This window comes from Suillus paluster (genome assembly GCF_016628075.1).
Source record: "Suillus paluster strain FC165 chromosome Unknown EDB91scaffold_68, whole genome shotgun sequence".
Lineage (NCBI taxonomy): Eukaryota > Fungi > Basidiomycota > Agaricomycetes > Boletales > Suillaceae > Suillus > Suillus paluster.
This window is the reverse complement of record NW_024537628.1, coordinates 86,151-103,170: the sequence shown is the minus strand read 5'-3', so window position 1 is coordinate 103,170 and position 17,020 is coordinate 86,151. Positions and strand designations below refer to the sequence as shown.

At 48.4% G+C, this 17,020-nt stretch overlaps 5 protein-coding genes across 5 annotated transcripts; 2 read left to right on the top strand and 3 right to left on the bottom strand.

Moving 5' to 3' along the window:
* Positions 1–311: 311 nt before the first annotated feature.
* EDB91DRAFT_1019981 (uncharacterized protein) lies at positions 312–1,247 on the bottom strand (the record flags this gene model as incomplete). The annotated part of the gene is made up of 1 exon (XM_041312548.1): positions 312–1,247. A coding segment is annotated over one exon (936 nt), but the record flags the coding sequence as incomplete, so codon positions are not given.
* Positions 1,248–1,952: 705 nt separating this feature from the next.
* On the bottom strand, positions 1,953–2,582 carry EDB91DRAFT_1059197 (uncharacterized protein; the record flags this gene model as incomplete). Its single annotated transcript, XM_041314225.1, has 1 exon — positions 1,953–2,582. The coding sequence occupies one exon, from the start codon at positions 2,580–2,582 to the stop codon at positions 1,953–1,955; it is 630 nt and encodes a 209-aa protein (XP_041173195.1).
* A 3,351-nt stretch (positions 2,583–5,933) lies between these two features.
* On the top strand, positions 5,934–6,860 carry EDB91DRAFT_1059138 (uncharacterized protein; the record flags this gene model as incomplete). The annotated part of the gene is made up of 1 exon (XM_041314221.1): positions 5,934–6,860. One exon carries the CDS (start codon positions 5,934–5,936, stop codon positions 6,858–6,860), a length of 927 nt encoding a protein of 308 aa, XP_041173194.1.
* A 370-nt stretch (positions 6,861–7,230) lies between these two features.
* On the top strand, positions 7,231–7,479 carry EDB91DRAFT_1030846 (uncharacterized protein; the record flags this gene model as incomplete). The annotated part of the gene is made up of 1 exon (XM_041312712.1): positions 7,231–7,479. A coding segment is annotated over one exon (249 nt), but the record flags the coding sequence as incomplete, so codon positions are not given.
* Positions 7,480–16,030: 8,551 nt separating this feature from the next.
* On the bottom strand, positions 16,031–17,020 carry EDB91DRAFT_1239022 (uncharacterized protein; the record flags this gene model as incomplete). Its single annotated transcript, XM_041321799.1, has 2 exons — positions 16,031–16,787; positions 17,001–17,020. 2 exons carry the CDS (start codon positions 17,018–17,020, stop codon positions 16,031–16,033), a joined length of 777 nt encoding a protein of 258 aa, XP_041173192.1.

The window sequence follows — 17,020 nt, the reverse complement described above, 5'->3', positions numbered from 1 at the left end:
CGGAGGATGAATGGAGCGGAGGTGGTCGGAAAGCGGAGTGGATATTAATATTGGAGTGGTCGGATCAGGTATATGACAGTCAGAAGGGGTAGGGATATGGAGGATATTCTTGATGCTGATTGAATGCTCGCAGGCATTGCGCCAAAGAGTGTCGCATGCGAGAGAGAGAGCTGACTCTTCAATGATCCACGTGTTCCTGAGGTTATTCAATGCGAAAAACCTGTCAGAATTGATGTCATCGTGCATGTGAACGCACATTGTCTCAGGGTTAATGAGTTCTACCAGAAGTCCTGGCGCTGTAATTTCGACAACCTTTCTGTAGTTTGCTTGATGCCTTGAATCTCCGAGTATGTTTCATAATCTCCCATCCAAAGCCAGGAGTGCTGTTCAACAGGTTGGTGTGTGGGGATCAATGTTAAGATTTGGCCAGTGATTTTGACGTCAGGAGCACAAACATTTGAGGCAAGAATATGATGATGCATAATGCTATGGTGTTCAATTGATGTGGAACACACAAGTGCAATAGTAAGCGTGAGATTGATGCAGATGATTGTGAGGAAAACATTGCCAATGATGAATGTATCACCACCAGTGATAGACCTCCCTGGGAGCTCATGTCGACGATTAACCTTTGTGAAACCGACACTATCAACTCGCTCCTGTCTATCGAGAGACTTTGCGATGAAATACTTGTTGAGTACCCATCGACAGATTGTCTCCTTGTGGATGTACTTCCCATGGACAAGAAGGTAATTGTCTGGATTGATCCCAGGGCCGCTAATGAGAGCTGGAGTGTCAGGATGCAATGTCGATGGAGTAGTATGGTCAACGTTTGGGCTTCCAAATGCAACATCATGAGTAAGGGCTTCCTCCAGAGTAAGGGCATCCTCATCTAGCTCAGGCTCCTCTTCGATGCTGGTAGGACCTACAACCAGCATTGACTTGCTCAGAATGGGACAGTTGGAAGCAGAATTAACACTTGACTCAACACCGTGACCGTCAATGTCTGATGTGATCCCTAAATACTTGTTTTCCCCCCAGGGATGCATGAGGTCACAGCCATCCTGGAAAAAAAACTTGTTGAATGTGCAGCAGACTGCAGACACATGAGCATCTGTGAGCACAGTCAGTGCCTTATCACGACCATCTTTCCATGCTGAGGGAAGGTCACAATGCAATGCAACCACATCTCCAACCCAGAGATCACAGCAAATATGATCGAGCCCTTCTGTTAAGGTCATGCTCAAGGGAGAGGTTACTCAAAGGGCTTCAGCTTCAGCTTGTGCACTGTGTCCCTTACCCGAGTATGTGCCCTTAATTTCCGGGGGACAGAGGGGAAGTCCGACAGAAGTCCGGGGAATTCCGGAGGACAGAAGTCAGTGGAGTTTGGCGGAACTCCAGAAGACTATGTGGGGGCGGAGTAAGGCTACTATGGAAGTCCAGAGTAGAAACAGAACAGAGGTTAGACTACCCTAAGGTAGAGCCAGAGGATTAGTCCTAAGGTTTAACCCCTAAGACTTGGAGGTGGACAAGAGGTGAGACTCAAGTCCGGAGATTGCAGGAATGAGCAGAACTAAGATGATATTCGAACTAAGGAGTTCCGGAGTATTACAGGGGTTTATATACTGTAGGTATCATGTAAGTAAATCAGTCAGCAAAGGTAAGGGCTATGTACGAAGCATGTGGAAAGTCTATTACTAAGTGTAACAGATCAAAGCAGTGAAGTCGGAAATGAAGTAAGAATGGACGGATCAGTAAGCATAGCGGAATAGGACATAACCGGTAACCAGAGCAATAGCTAATCTAAAAGGAGTTAGGAGTGAGTGCGGAGATGAAGGCGGAGCGCCAGGCGGAATAGCAAGACGGAGGACCGGACTTTAATGAAGTAGATCCGGAATTCCGGATCTGGAGGTACAGGATATGACACCTTCAATGTGAGTGATTTTGAGTCATCATGAGCCAGATTCAAGGTCTGGGTGTTTCTTGAAAACAGTATCAATATCCTTGGTGGCGCCGATGTGATCAAGTGCCTGTGAATAATTCATGGTGGAATTATGCTGGCCCCTCATTTGTGTGATACCAAACAGCTTCTCCAGGTGGTCATCACCAGTCTGAATGAGCCAAAACTTCTGCGACCCATCAAGTTTCTGTTGCTTTGCGATGCAAAAGCACGCATTTTTCACCATCGTCTGTGAGTCATAATAGAGAACATGCAGCATGAATGCAGAGTGGTGCAGACGGAAAAATGTAAATGTGAGGTGCGCATAGCAACTAAGATGAGCAATCTGTTGGTGCAGCAACAGTGTGACATTGACAAATGGGAGGAGGAGAGATTCTAGGATAGCACAAAGAATTTTGATGGCCGCAATATTGGCACATTCACTGACAGACATTGTTGCAGTGTCGAATTTGTTTTTGGAAAGGGTGATTATGGCTTGCATAAGTTTGATTGCACGAGGTACGTCTTGGGGGTCATCTGGATTCAGGAGCTTGAGTATGGAAGCCTCATCTTGATCAGGTAGCCATGAGAGATAGTGAGCAAGCACTGCACTGTTGACAGTATGACCATTGACAAGCTTCATTCCCTTGCGGTTGCGAAGTAAGTGTAGTGAGTTACAGGTATGAGCGGATGGGAGGGACACTAGTTAGAACAATAATCTCAGTCTGTAGTCAGAACTTCTTTATCACAAGTCATGTACCTAGTTAAAACAATACTAGTGACTTGTTAACTCATTGTATCGCATCTGTAAAATAATGGGTACTCACATCTCAGTCTGTAGTCAGAACTGAGATGCTCGTATGGACCAGCTCATAACTTTATAGTATGTAGGATGGAAACAAAAATATAATGATTGAGAGATGGAATATTTGACTGGTATGAACCAACATCAAAGCATTGTTTGTCCATCACTCCTTTTATTGTGCTCACACTGACATCTCAGATCCTTTGGACAGTGCAACTCATCATTTGAATCGTTCGAAGTCCAACACTCCCCCTCAAGCACAATCCAAGCTCATTTGAGCTCTGAGCTTCTGTAGATGGGGGCAAGGTAAGCCTTTGGTGAACGCGTCCGCCACATTGTCTTCGCTGGGGCAGTAGAACAATTGGAAGGTGCCGTCCTTTATGTGGGCGCAGATGAAGTGGTACCGAATGGCTATGTGCTTGGTGCGGGACTGGAATTTTCCGTTCGACGCCAGGGCGATGGCTGCCTGATTGTTGCAGTAGATGGGACTTGGGAGAATAGGGGGCTCATACAGTTCTTTGGAGAGATACTGCAGGCATAGTAGCTCTCATGTGACAGTTGTTAGCACTATATATTCTGCCTCTGCAGTTGATAAAGCAATCAAGGGCTGCTTATGTGTGCTCCAAGCAACGGGGCCACCATTTAGCAATACAATGTAACCTGACATCAAATGATGATGGGGCTGGGACGCCCAGTCCGCATCAATGAATGCCTCAAGACCTCCATCTGTGGAGCCAAGGGTGAGTTCATAGTCCACTGTGCCCTTTAGGTAGTGCATGACATGCTTTGCTGCTTCCCAGTGCGCCTTTCCAGGGTTGCACATAAATTGGGAGAGGGTGGCGACTGCAAAAGAGATATTGGGGTGAGTGCTGGTAGTGGCATACATAAGAGAACCAATGGCGCGCTGGTATGGAACATCAGCCATGGCTTGCAGTTCGGCATAAGTAGAGGGAGACTGGTCAGCAGATAGGATAGTGCCAGTGTCCATAGGTGTCTGAGCGCTGTGGGGAATACTCCCACTGTAGGCATAAAACCCCATCCTTTCTGCATCATCTCACATCAGTTCCGCATATTCTGTGTGTTCCGCGTTTCCCATGCATTGTCTGATGTGTTCCACATTCCCGCTGTGGGTACAACAAGTGCAGCGGAGAGAAGTCAATCTACTACACAGTTGGGTCTTTGCTGCCTGCTGCCTCGCTTGGGAACAAGTGCGTTCGACCCTTAAGGGGATTGCTACTGGGGAATACTAATCTCTGTCTAAAGCGACCCTATAGGATGAAAGATTCGCAAAAGCGGATGAAACGGATAGGATGCGAAACGTACGGATTCGTCAGATGGAGCGGATGGCACTTGCAGATTGGACAGGATGCGAATCAAAGTCAAAGGAAGTTCATTAAAGGTTGGATGGATAGTGGGTATAAGTCAAAGTGACCTTCTGGTAAGGTGCAGGAAAAGTGGGAGGAAGTTACATGAAGTAAGTATTTTTCGAAACCCTCCATGCTTATAGGGTACAGTATTTGCAAGGAACATAGATATATAGGTAGCAAGTCTAGACCGTGCCATAAGCTATCCGAAAAATACTGGAGTGTGAGAGGATATGTCTGTGTTCAGTCAGTAACAAGAAAATGCGTGTGAGTACGTACCAATGAGGTAGAATGGACGTGGACAGGACGGATGCGGCAGATGTGCGAGCTATAGGGGGAGATCCGAAGGTATCCGCATGTCATCCGAAAAGCGGATGTGTATCGAATGGAATGGATAGGTGTCGGATGGACGTTGGATGGACGCCTGATGCATCGGAAAAGTGGTGGATACGAGCCTAGCATAGGGAGACTCCCTACAGTGGAGAGAAATCGATCTACTACAAAGTTGGGTCTTTGCTGCCTACTGCCTCACTTGAGAGCAAGCACGTTCGACCCTTAAGGGGATTGCTACTGGGGAGTACTAGTCTCTGTCTAAACGACCCTAATCAACCCTACCGCAAGTAGGATGAGGATCCGCAAAAATGCAGAACAAGCGGAACAAGTGGAACAAGCGTGGAACAAGCGGAACCCGAGTGGAACTCAAGCGGAATGGAAAGGAATGAAACGGAACTCAAACGGATAAAGCACAGAATGTACTGATTCGTCGGAACTCGCAGGCGAAGTCGAAGGAAGTATATCATGAGGTTAGATTGATAGTGGGCATAAGTCAAAGTGGTCCTCTAGTAAGGTGAAGGGAAAGTGGGAAGGTAAAAGATGGGATTCGATCATAAACACCCAAGCCCTGAGTACCACTACTTAAAGGGAAGATTATTTGCAAGGAACACTGAGGTACAGGTAGTAAGTCTCTCAGGAAGCGGAAGTGAAGGCAGGCAGTGCACATGGGCGCAATACTCCGGAATAGGGGTCCGTACCATAAGGGCATGTGTCAGTTTGATCCGGATAACGTTAGGAACAGCAGGAAGAGGGATACAGCGTACCAATGGACCTGGAAGGATGGGGACAGGACATGCGAAGGTCGTCTGATGATGCGCGGGAATATCAGATAGTGCGGGTGGGTTCCGAAGGATGCGTGGGAATGCAGAACCCATCAGACAATGCGCGGGAAACACGGAACGTGCGGAATATGTGGAACTGATGTGAGACGATGCGGAAAGGACGGGGTTTTACACCTACAGTGGGGGAATTCCCCACACCATGCATCCTTCGGAACCCACCTGCACTATCTGATATTCCCGTGCATTGTCAGATGACCTTTGCATGTCCTGTCCCCATCCTTCCAGGTCCATTGGTATGCTGTATCTCTCTTCCCGTTGCTTCTAATATTATCTGGATCACACTGATACATGCCCTTATGGCACAGACCCCTATTGTGGAGTATTGCACCCTTGTGCACTGCCTGCCTTCACTTCCGCTTCCTGAGAATTTACTACCTGTACCTCAGTGTTCCTTGAAAATAATCTTCCCTTTAAGTAGTGGTACTCAGGGCTTGGGTGTTTTTTATTGAATCCCATCTTTTACCTTCCCACTTTTCCTTCACCTTACTCAAATTCTAAGTTAGCCGAGGCACAAGGCTAACATAGAATATAGTCTACGCATAAGTAAGCATTGTGGCGCAGCGACTTTCTTCTTGACCACATCAGCTTTTGAACGTCGTCGACGATCACCAGCCCTAGCTCTCTCGTTTTCTGCTCACTCCTTTCAGCAAATGGCTCCTCTACTAGACGACCCAAATTTTGCAGTCCTACCTGACTTTACGTTAAATGATCACAGAGAGGCTAGGGCACAACTCACCGCCAACGGTATCGCGAACGATGCCCAAGCAGCAGAAGTGTTAGCAGCGCTATGGACCATGAACAACAACGCAGCACGGGATCTATGGGCGGAACAACTTATAGAAGCCGCTAGAGACACTGAAGAAATTCAGCGCCTAGCAGCCGAAGAAGAACAAGAACGCCAACAGACCATCGCGGAAGAACAAGAAGCAGCTCATAAAGAGGAACAGAAGAAGAACAAAGCCAAATTTGTTCCCATAGGCAAAACCAAAGTACCATCTATCCCAGTCATCATACCTTCCCACTACGCTGTATGGAAACTGAAAGCAGGTGACTACTGCGAACTCTACTACTTCACCAACAAGGGCTTGAAAGACGCCAAGAAGACCCTGCTCTCCACAGAATCTCCAGGTCTAACACTAACGACAACAGCGGACGGCCGACAAACTTGGGTCAACGCTGACGAGACTCGCGACCCAAAAGCCGTCGTCACCAAAGACGAGAATCTGTCATGGGAGCACTTCAATGAAGCTGCACCCCGCATGATTGCAGCTATGAAACAGCACGAGTGGCCAGAGGACAGAGTCACCATGCATATTCAATTCTGGACAGCCCTTCAGAACCATCGCTGGAGACATGCTTTTGACATGTTAAAACAACGCGCACTACTTCTATATCAAAGCCAGCAATGTCGGCTGTGGCACCTAACAGCGGGCGGCCCGCATGGCTGGAGCATAGCAGAGCTAAATCAAGATCTCATCCTTGAAGCTAGAGAAGAAATCTTCAACGAAGACCGCAATCTAACCCTCGCCGCACTCAAACAGGTACGGATGTCCAAAGTTCTATCCTTGCAAACCTAACCAAAAAAATTTCATTCTATCAAACACATGCATCATGCCTGCTCTTACTCCCTCTATCGTTTCGACATCGCGCTCGATCAAAAACCCAACCTACCTTGACCATCACGTGTCAATTGGCTATCAAACGCCCACATCTCGGGCATCACACGCCGCCATAACTGTCGCATCCTGCCAAAACAAACTGCATTCGCACATGCATCAGGCTGCTGCCGTCACCAATGCTAATTCCAGCCGCAATGCACAGCCCAGCTCCAGCCGCCCCTTCGGCAATCAGAAGAGACCTCTATCCCCAAACACGGATAGCTCAGACCCCAAGAAAAGACCTCATTCCTTTCGGGATCCCACCAACCCATCCTTCCCTCTCCCATGCTGCGCCGTATGCCTTGGATGTAACTCACACCGCACGGTCGAATGCACTACCCCGAGAACTTGGAACAACCTCTTTGACACTTTCTCCGAGCGCATTAACAAAGCTCTATGGACCAAAGACGGACGACAGCTATGCACCTCATGGCAACGTGAAGAAGGATGCACCAACAACCAGCACAATAGCAAACACATCTGCTCAGGCTGTGGTGCATCCAATCATGGAGCCCAGCGCTGCACTAGAGCGCAGAAAGCATAACCCCCTTACCCCCTACATCACAGATGCATGGGAGCAAGCACTCCATAACGCTAACACAACCGAAAGATTTGCTAAGGTTCCCGAAGGCTTCTGATCAGGTTTTCTTTTAGATTTTCCTTTAATTACACACGTACAAAGCCCACTGAATAAGGACTCTGTTAATCAATATTGCATGGAATTTGATACCATCATCCAGAAAGAGTTTTGCAAAGGGAGATACATAGGTCCTTTCACACCTACAACACTTAAACATATCATAGGCCCCTTCCAATCCTCCCTGCTGTCCATAATACCTAAACCCGGAAAACCCGGTAAATTCAGACTTGTCCAGAATTTCTCCTTCCCACATTCTACAACTCCCACCTACCCCAACCCATCTATTAATTCTCACATCGACGCCAATCAATTTCCCACTACCTGGGGCAAATTTTCCGTTATATATCTACTAATCTCACGATTACCGCCAGGCTCAGAGGTCGCAATGAGAGACGTTGCAGAAGCTTATCGAACCCTTCCCCTACATCCCTCCCAATGGCCAGCAGGAATAATTTGGGTATCAGATACCGAAGTGTACATTGACACCTGCATGGCCTTCGGAGCCACTCCATCGGCAGGAGCATACGGCCATGTAGCGGATGCAGGAGCCAAAATCATCAGACATCACGGAATCGGACCACTCGATAAGTGGGTCGACGACCATCTATTCGTTCATATCCGAAAAGAATCAATAGTCAACGAGCACTATGGCACACTGACATAGTAGAAAGAGGCATGCATCAATCAGGCAGCAGGATCTGGTTTGGAGGCCGCATATTCGACGACAATTCAATAGAGGAATTTAGCGAAGATTGTTCATGGCCCCTCAAAGACCTATCAGACCAATCACCCAGATCAGAACATGACAACATGTTCGGGTACTGCCTTGAGGACGTCGACAAACTCTCCGTCAAACTCGGCATCAAATGGGAAAAAGAAAAAGATCAACTATTCGCGCCCTCAACTATCTGTATCGGTTTCCTTTGGGACGTAGGTAATTGCACCGTCTCGCTAAGCCCATCAAAAGTAAGCAAATACCTAATAGCCATCCACCAATGGTGCCGAAGACCCGTTCACATCCTCCAAGACGTACAAGAGCTGTACGGAAAGCTACTACATGCATGTCAAGTCGTGCAGAAGGGTCGTGCCTACCTAACGACGCTAGAATCCATGCTGAGTATATGCGGGAAGAAACCTCGCCTCCCACACCGCCCCAGAAAAGGCATCGAGGATGATCTCGATTGGTGGTCGGACTTGCTGCAAAGGGGAGGCATCTCAAGGCCTATATACCCCCCAACCACTTACTCCGACCCACAAGCATTCTCAGACGCTAGCTCGAGCATCGGGATAGGCATCGTGATCGGAAAAAAGTGGAGAGCGTGGAGACCCATCCCCAGCTGGCAAACCCTCAATGGCAAGCGCGACATTGGCTGGGCAGAAGCTGTGGGCTTCGAACTGCTCGTCAGAACTCTCGCTGCTATCCCCAACATGGGCAATGCACTCACAGTATATGGAGACAACACCGGAGTGGTCGAGGGATGGTGGAAAGGATGACATCGCAACCAGGAAGTCAACACTGTCTTCCGCCGCATTCACGAACTCATCCAACGCGCACCCCAGTGTTTCGCAATCCGCACTGTTTACGTCGCCAGCAAACAGAACCCAGCGGATGCGCCATCCAGAGGAATCTACCCCCCCAGAGAGCTTCTACTCCCTCCAATCGACATTCCTCCCGCCATTAGACAATTCATCATCGACGCAACCGAACCCCCAACAGCTACCGAACTTCGCCTCCTGCACAACGGGCATTACCCCCCTCCAGCCACCAAAGTCATCAACCGAGCTATGCTCAGACAACAAAGCGCAGATCGCCTACAGAGGTTCCGAGAAGAAGAAGAAGAGACCCTCCTCAACTCCCTCCAGAACCACACCAACCCTAGTGACTGAACGCCAGCGTTTTGACGCCATGCTAGCCAACACCATCGCCACCGCTCCTTCAAACCCGTAACCATACAAACCTAATCTCACGCCCACACCCTCGCCCCTCCGCCTGCACTGTCTAGCTCGAGACAGGTTAAGTCTATGGATACCCTCTGGCAAAGACACTCGCAGAACAGCAACCACCAATGACCCTCTTGAATTCTCCATCTCAGATACACAGCTAAACCGAGTACTAGAAGTCATGGGAGCCTCCTGGGCTAGCACCACGAAAGAGACATACGGCGCCGGATTGCTAGTATTCCACATATACTGCAACATACATCAAATAACAGAAAATCAGAGATGTCCCATTTCCCATTCTTTACTCCTAGCCTTTTTATCTAGCTGCGCAGGATCATATTCGGGATCCGCGCTCAGTAACTATGCAACAGGACTCAAAGCCTGGCATACGCTGCACGGCCGTCACTGGCTCATACCACCCAGTGAATTAAAATCTATCCTAGACGGTGCAGCCAAATTCACTCCTGCTACCTCCAAGCGCGCTAAACTCACCCTGTTCACCCCCGCCATCATCATCAATATCCGCAATCACTTGAACCTCAAAGATCCCAAAGACGCCACCATATTTGCCTGCATAACCACATCCTTTTACTCAATCGCTCACCTAGGAGAATTCACGGTTTCCGCAATGAAAGACTTCAATCCACACAGACACGTCACTTGAGGAGACGTATCAGAAGGGTGAGACAGAAACAGTTTTGCTATAACCAAATTCCATCTGCCCAGCACAAAAGCATCCCCAAGAGAAGGGGAAGACGCCTACTGGGCAGAGCAAGAGGGACTTTCAGACCCGAAAGAAGCCTTAAAAAACCACTTTCTCGTCAACCCAGCGGAAAACACAGATCACCTATTTGCCTGGAAGCATCCCGAGAAAGGCATACGCGCACTATCAAAACCGAGCTCATCAAACGCATCTCGAACATTTCCACCATCGCCAACTTACCCAATCTTAAGGGCCACAGCATCCACATTGGAGGCACACTGGAATATCTCCTTCGCGGTGTCCCATTCAACGTCGTCAAATCTATGGGACGCTGGTCAAGCGACGCGTTCATGTGATACCTACGCGACCATGCCAGGATTCTAGTGCTGTATATTCAAGCAAACCCCTCCCTCGAGCCATTCACTCGCATCACAATGCCACCGGTGAGATAATCTCGGAAACCCGGAGTGAGTCCTCCTCCTTACACACTGGGTCACAAGCTTCGCTGTTTGCGTCATCAACCTCCTAATCATTTGGGACTCACAGCTCACCTTTTTCTCCCAGGTTTGGGCTGGTGTTTCGGACCGGAAAGCCCTGTGGGCTTTCGCCCAAACTCTTGTTACTACCTTTTCATAGCTTCTCATTATCAATCGCCCTGTACCCAGTTGCCAATATCACTATCTTCTTTCTTGATTGGTCACATAGTATCGAAACGCATAGATAGAGGACCGCTTTGATTTATGCCCACTATCAATCTAACCTTGTGATATACTTCCTTCGACTTGACCTGTGAGTTCCAATGAATCAGTACGTTCCACGCTTTATCTGTTCGAGTTCCGTTTCATTCCATTCCATTCCACTTGAGTTCCACTTGTTCCGCCTGAGTTCCGCTTGAGTTCCGCTTGTTCCACTTGTTCCGCATTTTTGCAGATCCTCATCCTACCTGTGGTAGGGTTGATTAGGGTCGTTTAGACAGAGACTAGTACTCCCCCAGTAGCAATCCCCTTTAGGGTCAAATGTGCTTGTTCTCAAGTGAGGCAGCAGGCAGCAAAGACCCAACTGTGTAGTAGATTGATTTCTCGCTGCTGCACTTGTTGTACCCACAGCACTCTTTGCGTCAGTCAAGTTGAAGTGCTCTAGAACTGTGTCGATATACGCCTTCTGGGACAGGCTGATGGTCCGTGCGACATGGTCACAGGTGACTTTGAGACCCAGAAGCCAACTCAGCTCGCCTAAGTCAGAGATTTCAAAGAACTCATGTAGTTGCGACTTGAACCGCTGAATGTGGGAAGTATGGCTAGAAGTGACAGCCATGTTGTCGATGGACATGGTCACAACTGTGTGTTCCTGTGAGGTGTGTTTAAAGTAAACAGCTTGGTCAACCTTCGAGCGACTGAACCCAATCTTCAGGAAAAGGCCGACCAGTTCTTCCGCCCATTTAAACCCTGCTTGCTTCAATCCTGGCAAGCTTCTCTTTAAGCACAGCACTTTCCCCTTCTCTCCCTCCTTCAAGTACCCAGGTGGCACCCTCATATAAATCTCCTCTTGGACATCCGCATATAGGTACGCACTTTTGATGTCTACCTGGTGTATCTCCCAGTCACACTGAGCCGCCATCGTTAGCACTGTCCGGATGGTCGTCATGTTGGAGGTAGGTGCGAATGTGTCGAAGTAGTCGACGCCATACTGCTGACGTTGTCCATTCGCCACGAGACGGGCACGCAGCTTCAGCTTCTCTCTGTCTGGTCCTTGCTTGGTAGCCAGAACAAAATGACATGGAATTATGTTAGCGCTGCGTGGTGAGTCAACCATTTCCCATGTTCCAAGCTTTTCCAGCTGACTGATCTCATAGTCGACTGCCTCTTGCCACTCCTTGCCATCCGGGCCATTCAGGGCCTGCTGAAGGGTAGGCTTGGGTTGGACAGCTGCTAGGGCATACTGGTGAGTAACCTCCTCCTGCTCCTCCAAGGCTGAGTCCTCCAGTTCGAAGATTTTGGTGGCTAATGTTGCTCTCTCTCCCTTGTTAAGGGCAGCAAAGTATCCTGGAGGCGGGTGTACTCAGGTTATCCATGGCATGGGTGGGGTCTCAGGGCATTGGTGTTGCTGTCTGGGCGGGGTAGAAGGCAGCTGGGATGGGGAAGGAGAGGTAGTCTGGATGCTATTGGCAGGTGCGTTCTCGTTCTTCCTTGCATTAGAATCGGCATTGACGGACTTCCCCTCATCCAGTACATCCTCTCCAATAACCTCAGCTACTGGTGTGAACGTAACATTCTGCTCGACCAAAATGTGTCACTTCACTGGCCAGTACACTCTGAAGCCTTTGGACTCAGTGTCAATACCCACAAACAGAGCCTCCTCCACTCTGGCCTCCAGCTTGCCTGCATGTTCCTGATAGACGTAGACAGCAGAACCGAAATCATGGGCATTGGATAGGTTGGGCTTACTGTGATGGATTAACTCATAGGGCATATGACCAGGGATGGCCTTCAACAGCAGGCGATTCTTCAACCAAGTCATGTAGCTTATAGCCTCGGCCCATAGGAACTTGGGTAGGTCCTTCACAAGTAGCATGGTACGGGCAAGTTCAACCAAGGTACGGTTTAGGCGTTCAGTGATGCTGTTTTGCTGAGGCGAATCATGGACAGTTAACTGACACGCAATTCCTTGCTCCTGCAGGTACTTGTTGAACTCCTCGCTAAGGTACTCTCTGCCGTGATCTGACCGGATCTTCCGCAGCCGGATGCCTGGGTTTTGATGAGCCAGGTGCATCTCGTAGTCCTTGAAAGCTTCTAGCGCCTCACTCTTCACCTTAAGGAAACGGACCCTCGTTTCATGGGAAAAGTCATCCATGAAACTGATATAGTAGCTCATCCCACCTAGACTGGTGGTCTGGGTCAGCCCCCGGAGATCCATATGCATGAGCTCCGCATAGCTGAGCGCTCTATTCTTCATTTCACCTGGGAACGGGCGTTTGGCTGACTTCGCCTTCACACATGCATCGCAGAACTCGGGTGATGAGGTAGGGTCAAGTTCCAGTCCTTCGACAAGTCCCTTCTTGACTAACTGTTGTACAGTTGTCTGGGAAATATGGCCGAGGACACGGTGAAGTTGAGAGACTGTGAGTTTCGTCCTCACTGCATGTGCATGGTGCTTTCGAGCTGTAACACTATAGAGCCCTTCCACTTGGGGGATTTCGGCGATTACCTTGCGCTTGGGACCTTGCAATAGGATTTTGTACATGTGGCCCTCAAAGAGTATGGCCAGGCCAGCAGCAGCTATGTGGTTGGTGGATATGAGTGTGAACACCATGGTAGGGGCATATAGGGTGTTCTTCAAGGTAACATTTGTCCGCTTATCACCCAGAGGTAAGTCTATGCTCATGTCTCCATGATCAATTGCACTGAGTCTGGAACTGTCTGCAGTGTGGACATCCTGGGGGGCTATATCGACAAAGTTGGTAAATTTCGATCGATCAGGACAAAAATATGAGGTGGCACCGGAGTCCATGATGGCTCTGCGGCGATCAACAGGTACCTTCAACCCCTTTGCTGTGCCAGCCAAATCTGACATTATAAAGGCATACTGGTCCTGGGTGTCTGGTTCTGCAGCCATGTTAGCATTCTGCTTCTGGGTATGTCCGCCTTTGCCTTGTTTCTGTTGTGGACCCTGACCTTCCTTTCCACCACCCGGTCTCCAGCAGTCCACCTTATAGTGGCCCTTGCGGTTGCAGTTGAAGCAGGTAACATCTGCGTTCACTCCATCCACTGCGCCTGGGGTGCAGGACTTCATAGACTGACCGCCCTTGGCTGCCAATGCGGCATTTCCTCCCTTTTTCGTCAGGCGACAGTCTGTGAGCTGGTGATGCTCATACTCCTCCATAACGATGCTGATGAGCTCATTGGGGGTGAGAGGCTTCTTCATTATCTTAGCAGTGGCGTTTACTGATGAAAGGAGGGGGTGATACAACTCGGGAAGGGAGCCTTGGACAATGGCGTGAAAATCTTGATCATCAAGCGCTGCGCCCATGCCAGCAAGTGACTCTCTCAGCCTCAAGAGTTCAGTGAAGTGGGCCTTGACATCTCCAGCTTCATTGCACCTCATCTCCTGCAGACGACGATGTAGGTCAATTTGCACAAGCTCCGTTTTGCCTTCGTGAATCTGACAGATCTCTGCCCAGATCAGTGAGGCTGTCTCAAGCTTCTGAACGCAAAGCAGCAGACAATCTGTTATTGTGCTAAAAATTTGCTGCTTGACCAGTGAATCCTTCTGATAGAACTTGTTGATCCTTTTGTCTAGGTCGTCCAAGTCCGTCTGTGTGGGGCTTGTACCATCGGGCTTCTGAACTAGACCCGTCATAGGGTTAGTGGTGAAGGCCTTAGGTTTATCTGCATGACCATCAACATAATGTATCAAACCTTGAGCACCAATTGCTGTCAATGTTCGTTCCTTATAGGTAATCCAATTCTGTTAGGTACCGTGCCAGGCTCAAGAAGTGGAGGGGTCAGGGCTTGGCTTCAGCTCTTGCACTGTGCCCTTAGCTGAGTATGTGCCCCAAATTTGGAGTGGGTCTGACACTGTCCAACAATAGGACGAGTAGACCACTTTGGTCCACTTTGATGGTTGGGAGGTAAGTGCTACTAGCAGCAGGCCAACTAGGAGCGGAGCGGAGAAGGCGGAGGATAGTGCAGAGGGTGGATAGGAGCAGAGGGGGATGATTGGTAGGGGCGGAGAAGTAAGGGGGAGACTTAGAGCACGGCTCTAGGTCAGAGTGGAACATTGGAGGTGACAACAAGATGAAACTTGTGTCCTGAGGAGGCAAGGTCCTACTGAGAATTCTCACAAGTAGAAACTGCAAGAAGACAAGTAATATTAAGACTGGGGAAAATATCTAAGTACAGGATATGTTATATACTTCTAAGTGTGAGGCAGTGATTAGGAGACTTATGTTGTTAAGCTATGTAACAAGGATATAATTTGTAAGTACTTACATAGGCGAAGACATAAGTCGGAGTGGATATCAATATGTACGCATCAGATCAGCGATTGAGCGGTAAGAGGAGTTACCGGTGATCCAGAAGTAAGGGTCTATGTACTGAAGGGGAAAGTATATATCTAAAAGGGGAGAGAGGTTCCAGTTGAGTGGAGACGTTCTAGAAGGTGACCGGTCAGGCGGTCAAGTGGAAACATAGGAGCAGATGCAGACTGTGATTGGACGGAGCGGAGGATGGATGGGGTGGAGGTGGTTGGAAGGCAGAGCAGATATTGATATCGGAGCGGTCAGATCAGGTATATGACAAATTCGAGCCATCTTCAGCAAGTTCGGGGACGTTGAATAGGGATGAGGTGGTACTGGGGAGCAAGATATCTGTGGCCATGGCAGGGCTCATAACCTGTAGTGAGTTACAGGTACGAGTGGATGGGAGGGATGCTAGTTAAAACAATAATCTCAGTCTGTAGTCAGAACTTCTTTATTACAAGTCATGTACCTAGTTAAAACAATACTAGTGACTCGTTAACTCATTGTATCGCATCTGTAAAATAACAGGTACTCACATTTCAGTCTGTAGTCAGAACTGAGATGCTCATATGTACCAGCTCATAACTTTATAGTACATAGGATGGAAACGAAAATAAAACGATTGAGAGATGGAATATTTGACTGGTACGAACCGACATCAAAGTGTTGTTCGTCCATCACTCCTTTTATTGTGCTCACACTGACATCTCAGATCGTCCATCACTCCTTTTATTGTGCTCACACTGACATCTCAGATCGTTCAGAGTCCAACAGTAAGGTGCACCATCCTACATAGTGCAGTAGTTAGCCTGAGCAAAGCAACAAAGTATCACGATTAATGAAAACTTATGTTTGAAGATATGTTTATAGTCAAAGTCAAGAGTAATTTCGCCTTCACCAGTAGCAAGGTTAAGGCCATGCATGTGGGAAAGCGTCCCATAGAGCTTGGATGTTACTGAAAGCTCAGTCTTGAGGAACAAGTGGTGACCAGCTGCCCTTCGTGTCGAGTCACCATCTGTAGCGAAACTAAAGATTGGCCCAAGTTGTTCTTCAGCTCTGGTTTCCTTCCAATGGTCTCTGACCAGCGTGAAAATTGAGATCATTTTCTCACTGTCCTCACACTTGCAGGTGGGTGCGGCAAGAACAGGAAAAATCTCATCATCCCCAAACAAGCCTACAGCAATGACCAACATCTCCTTCCCTAAGTGTATCTTCCCTTCTGCGAGCTTCTCGGCAATCCTTAGCGCAGAGTCATACATGTGCAGGGATGGATCGATGAGGTGCAAATGAGAGTGACACAATCTGATAACATTATTTGATGCATGGTGATGTGAAGCCCTTTCTTCCAGTGTGATTTCATCCATCAAGACAGAGTATCCACAATGAGGGAGAGGCTTGGAGGAACTATGGGACAGTGGATTAAGAAGGAGGTTTTTGATGTTTGAGTCGAGCTGATCAGGTGTGGTTGGGCCGATTGTAGGTGTGATAGATGTAAAATTCCAGTGGGCTTGTAAAGTGTGTAATGATGGGAGAGCTAAGCGGTGACTAAATGCATGAAGGAGTGGGCGCCCACCAAGTCAGTATGCCAATATGGTGTTATGACCCATGTTCACCAATAATGATGAAGGAGAGTTCACGACCACTAGGACTCGGTCAGAGATGATGATGAGCAACAGGATAGATTGAGCGTGAACGTCTAAGTCACTACAACAGTAGGAAACGAAGAGGTTAAGTCTAAGGAGCTCTTATGCTAACTACCCTACTTTTATACATAACAT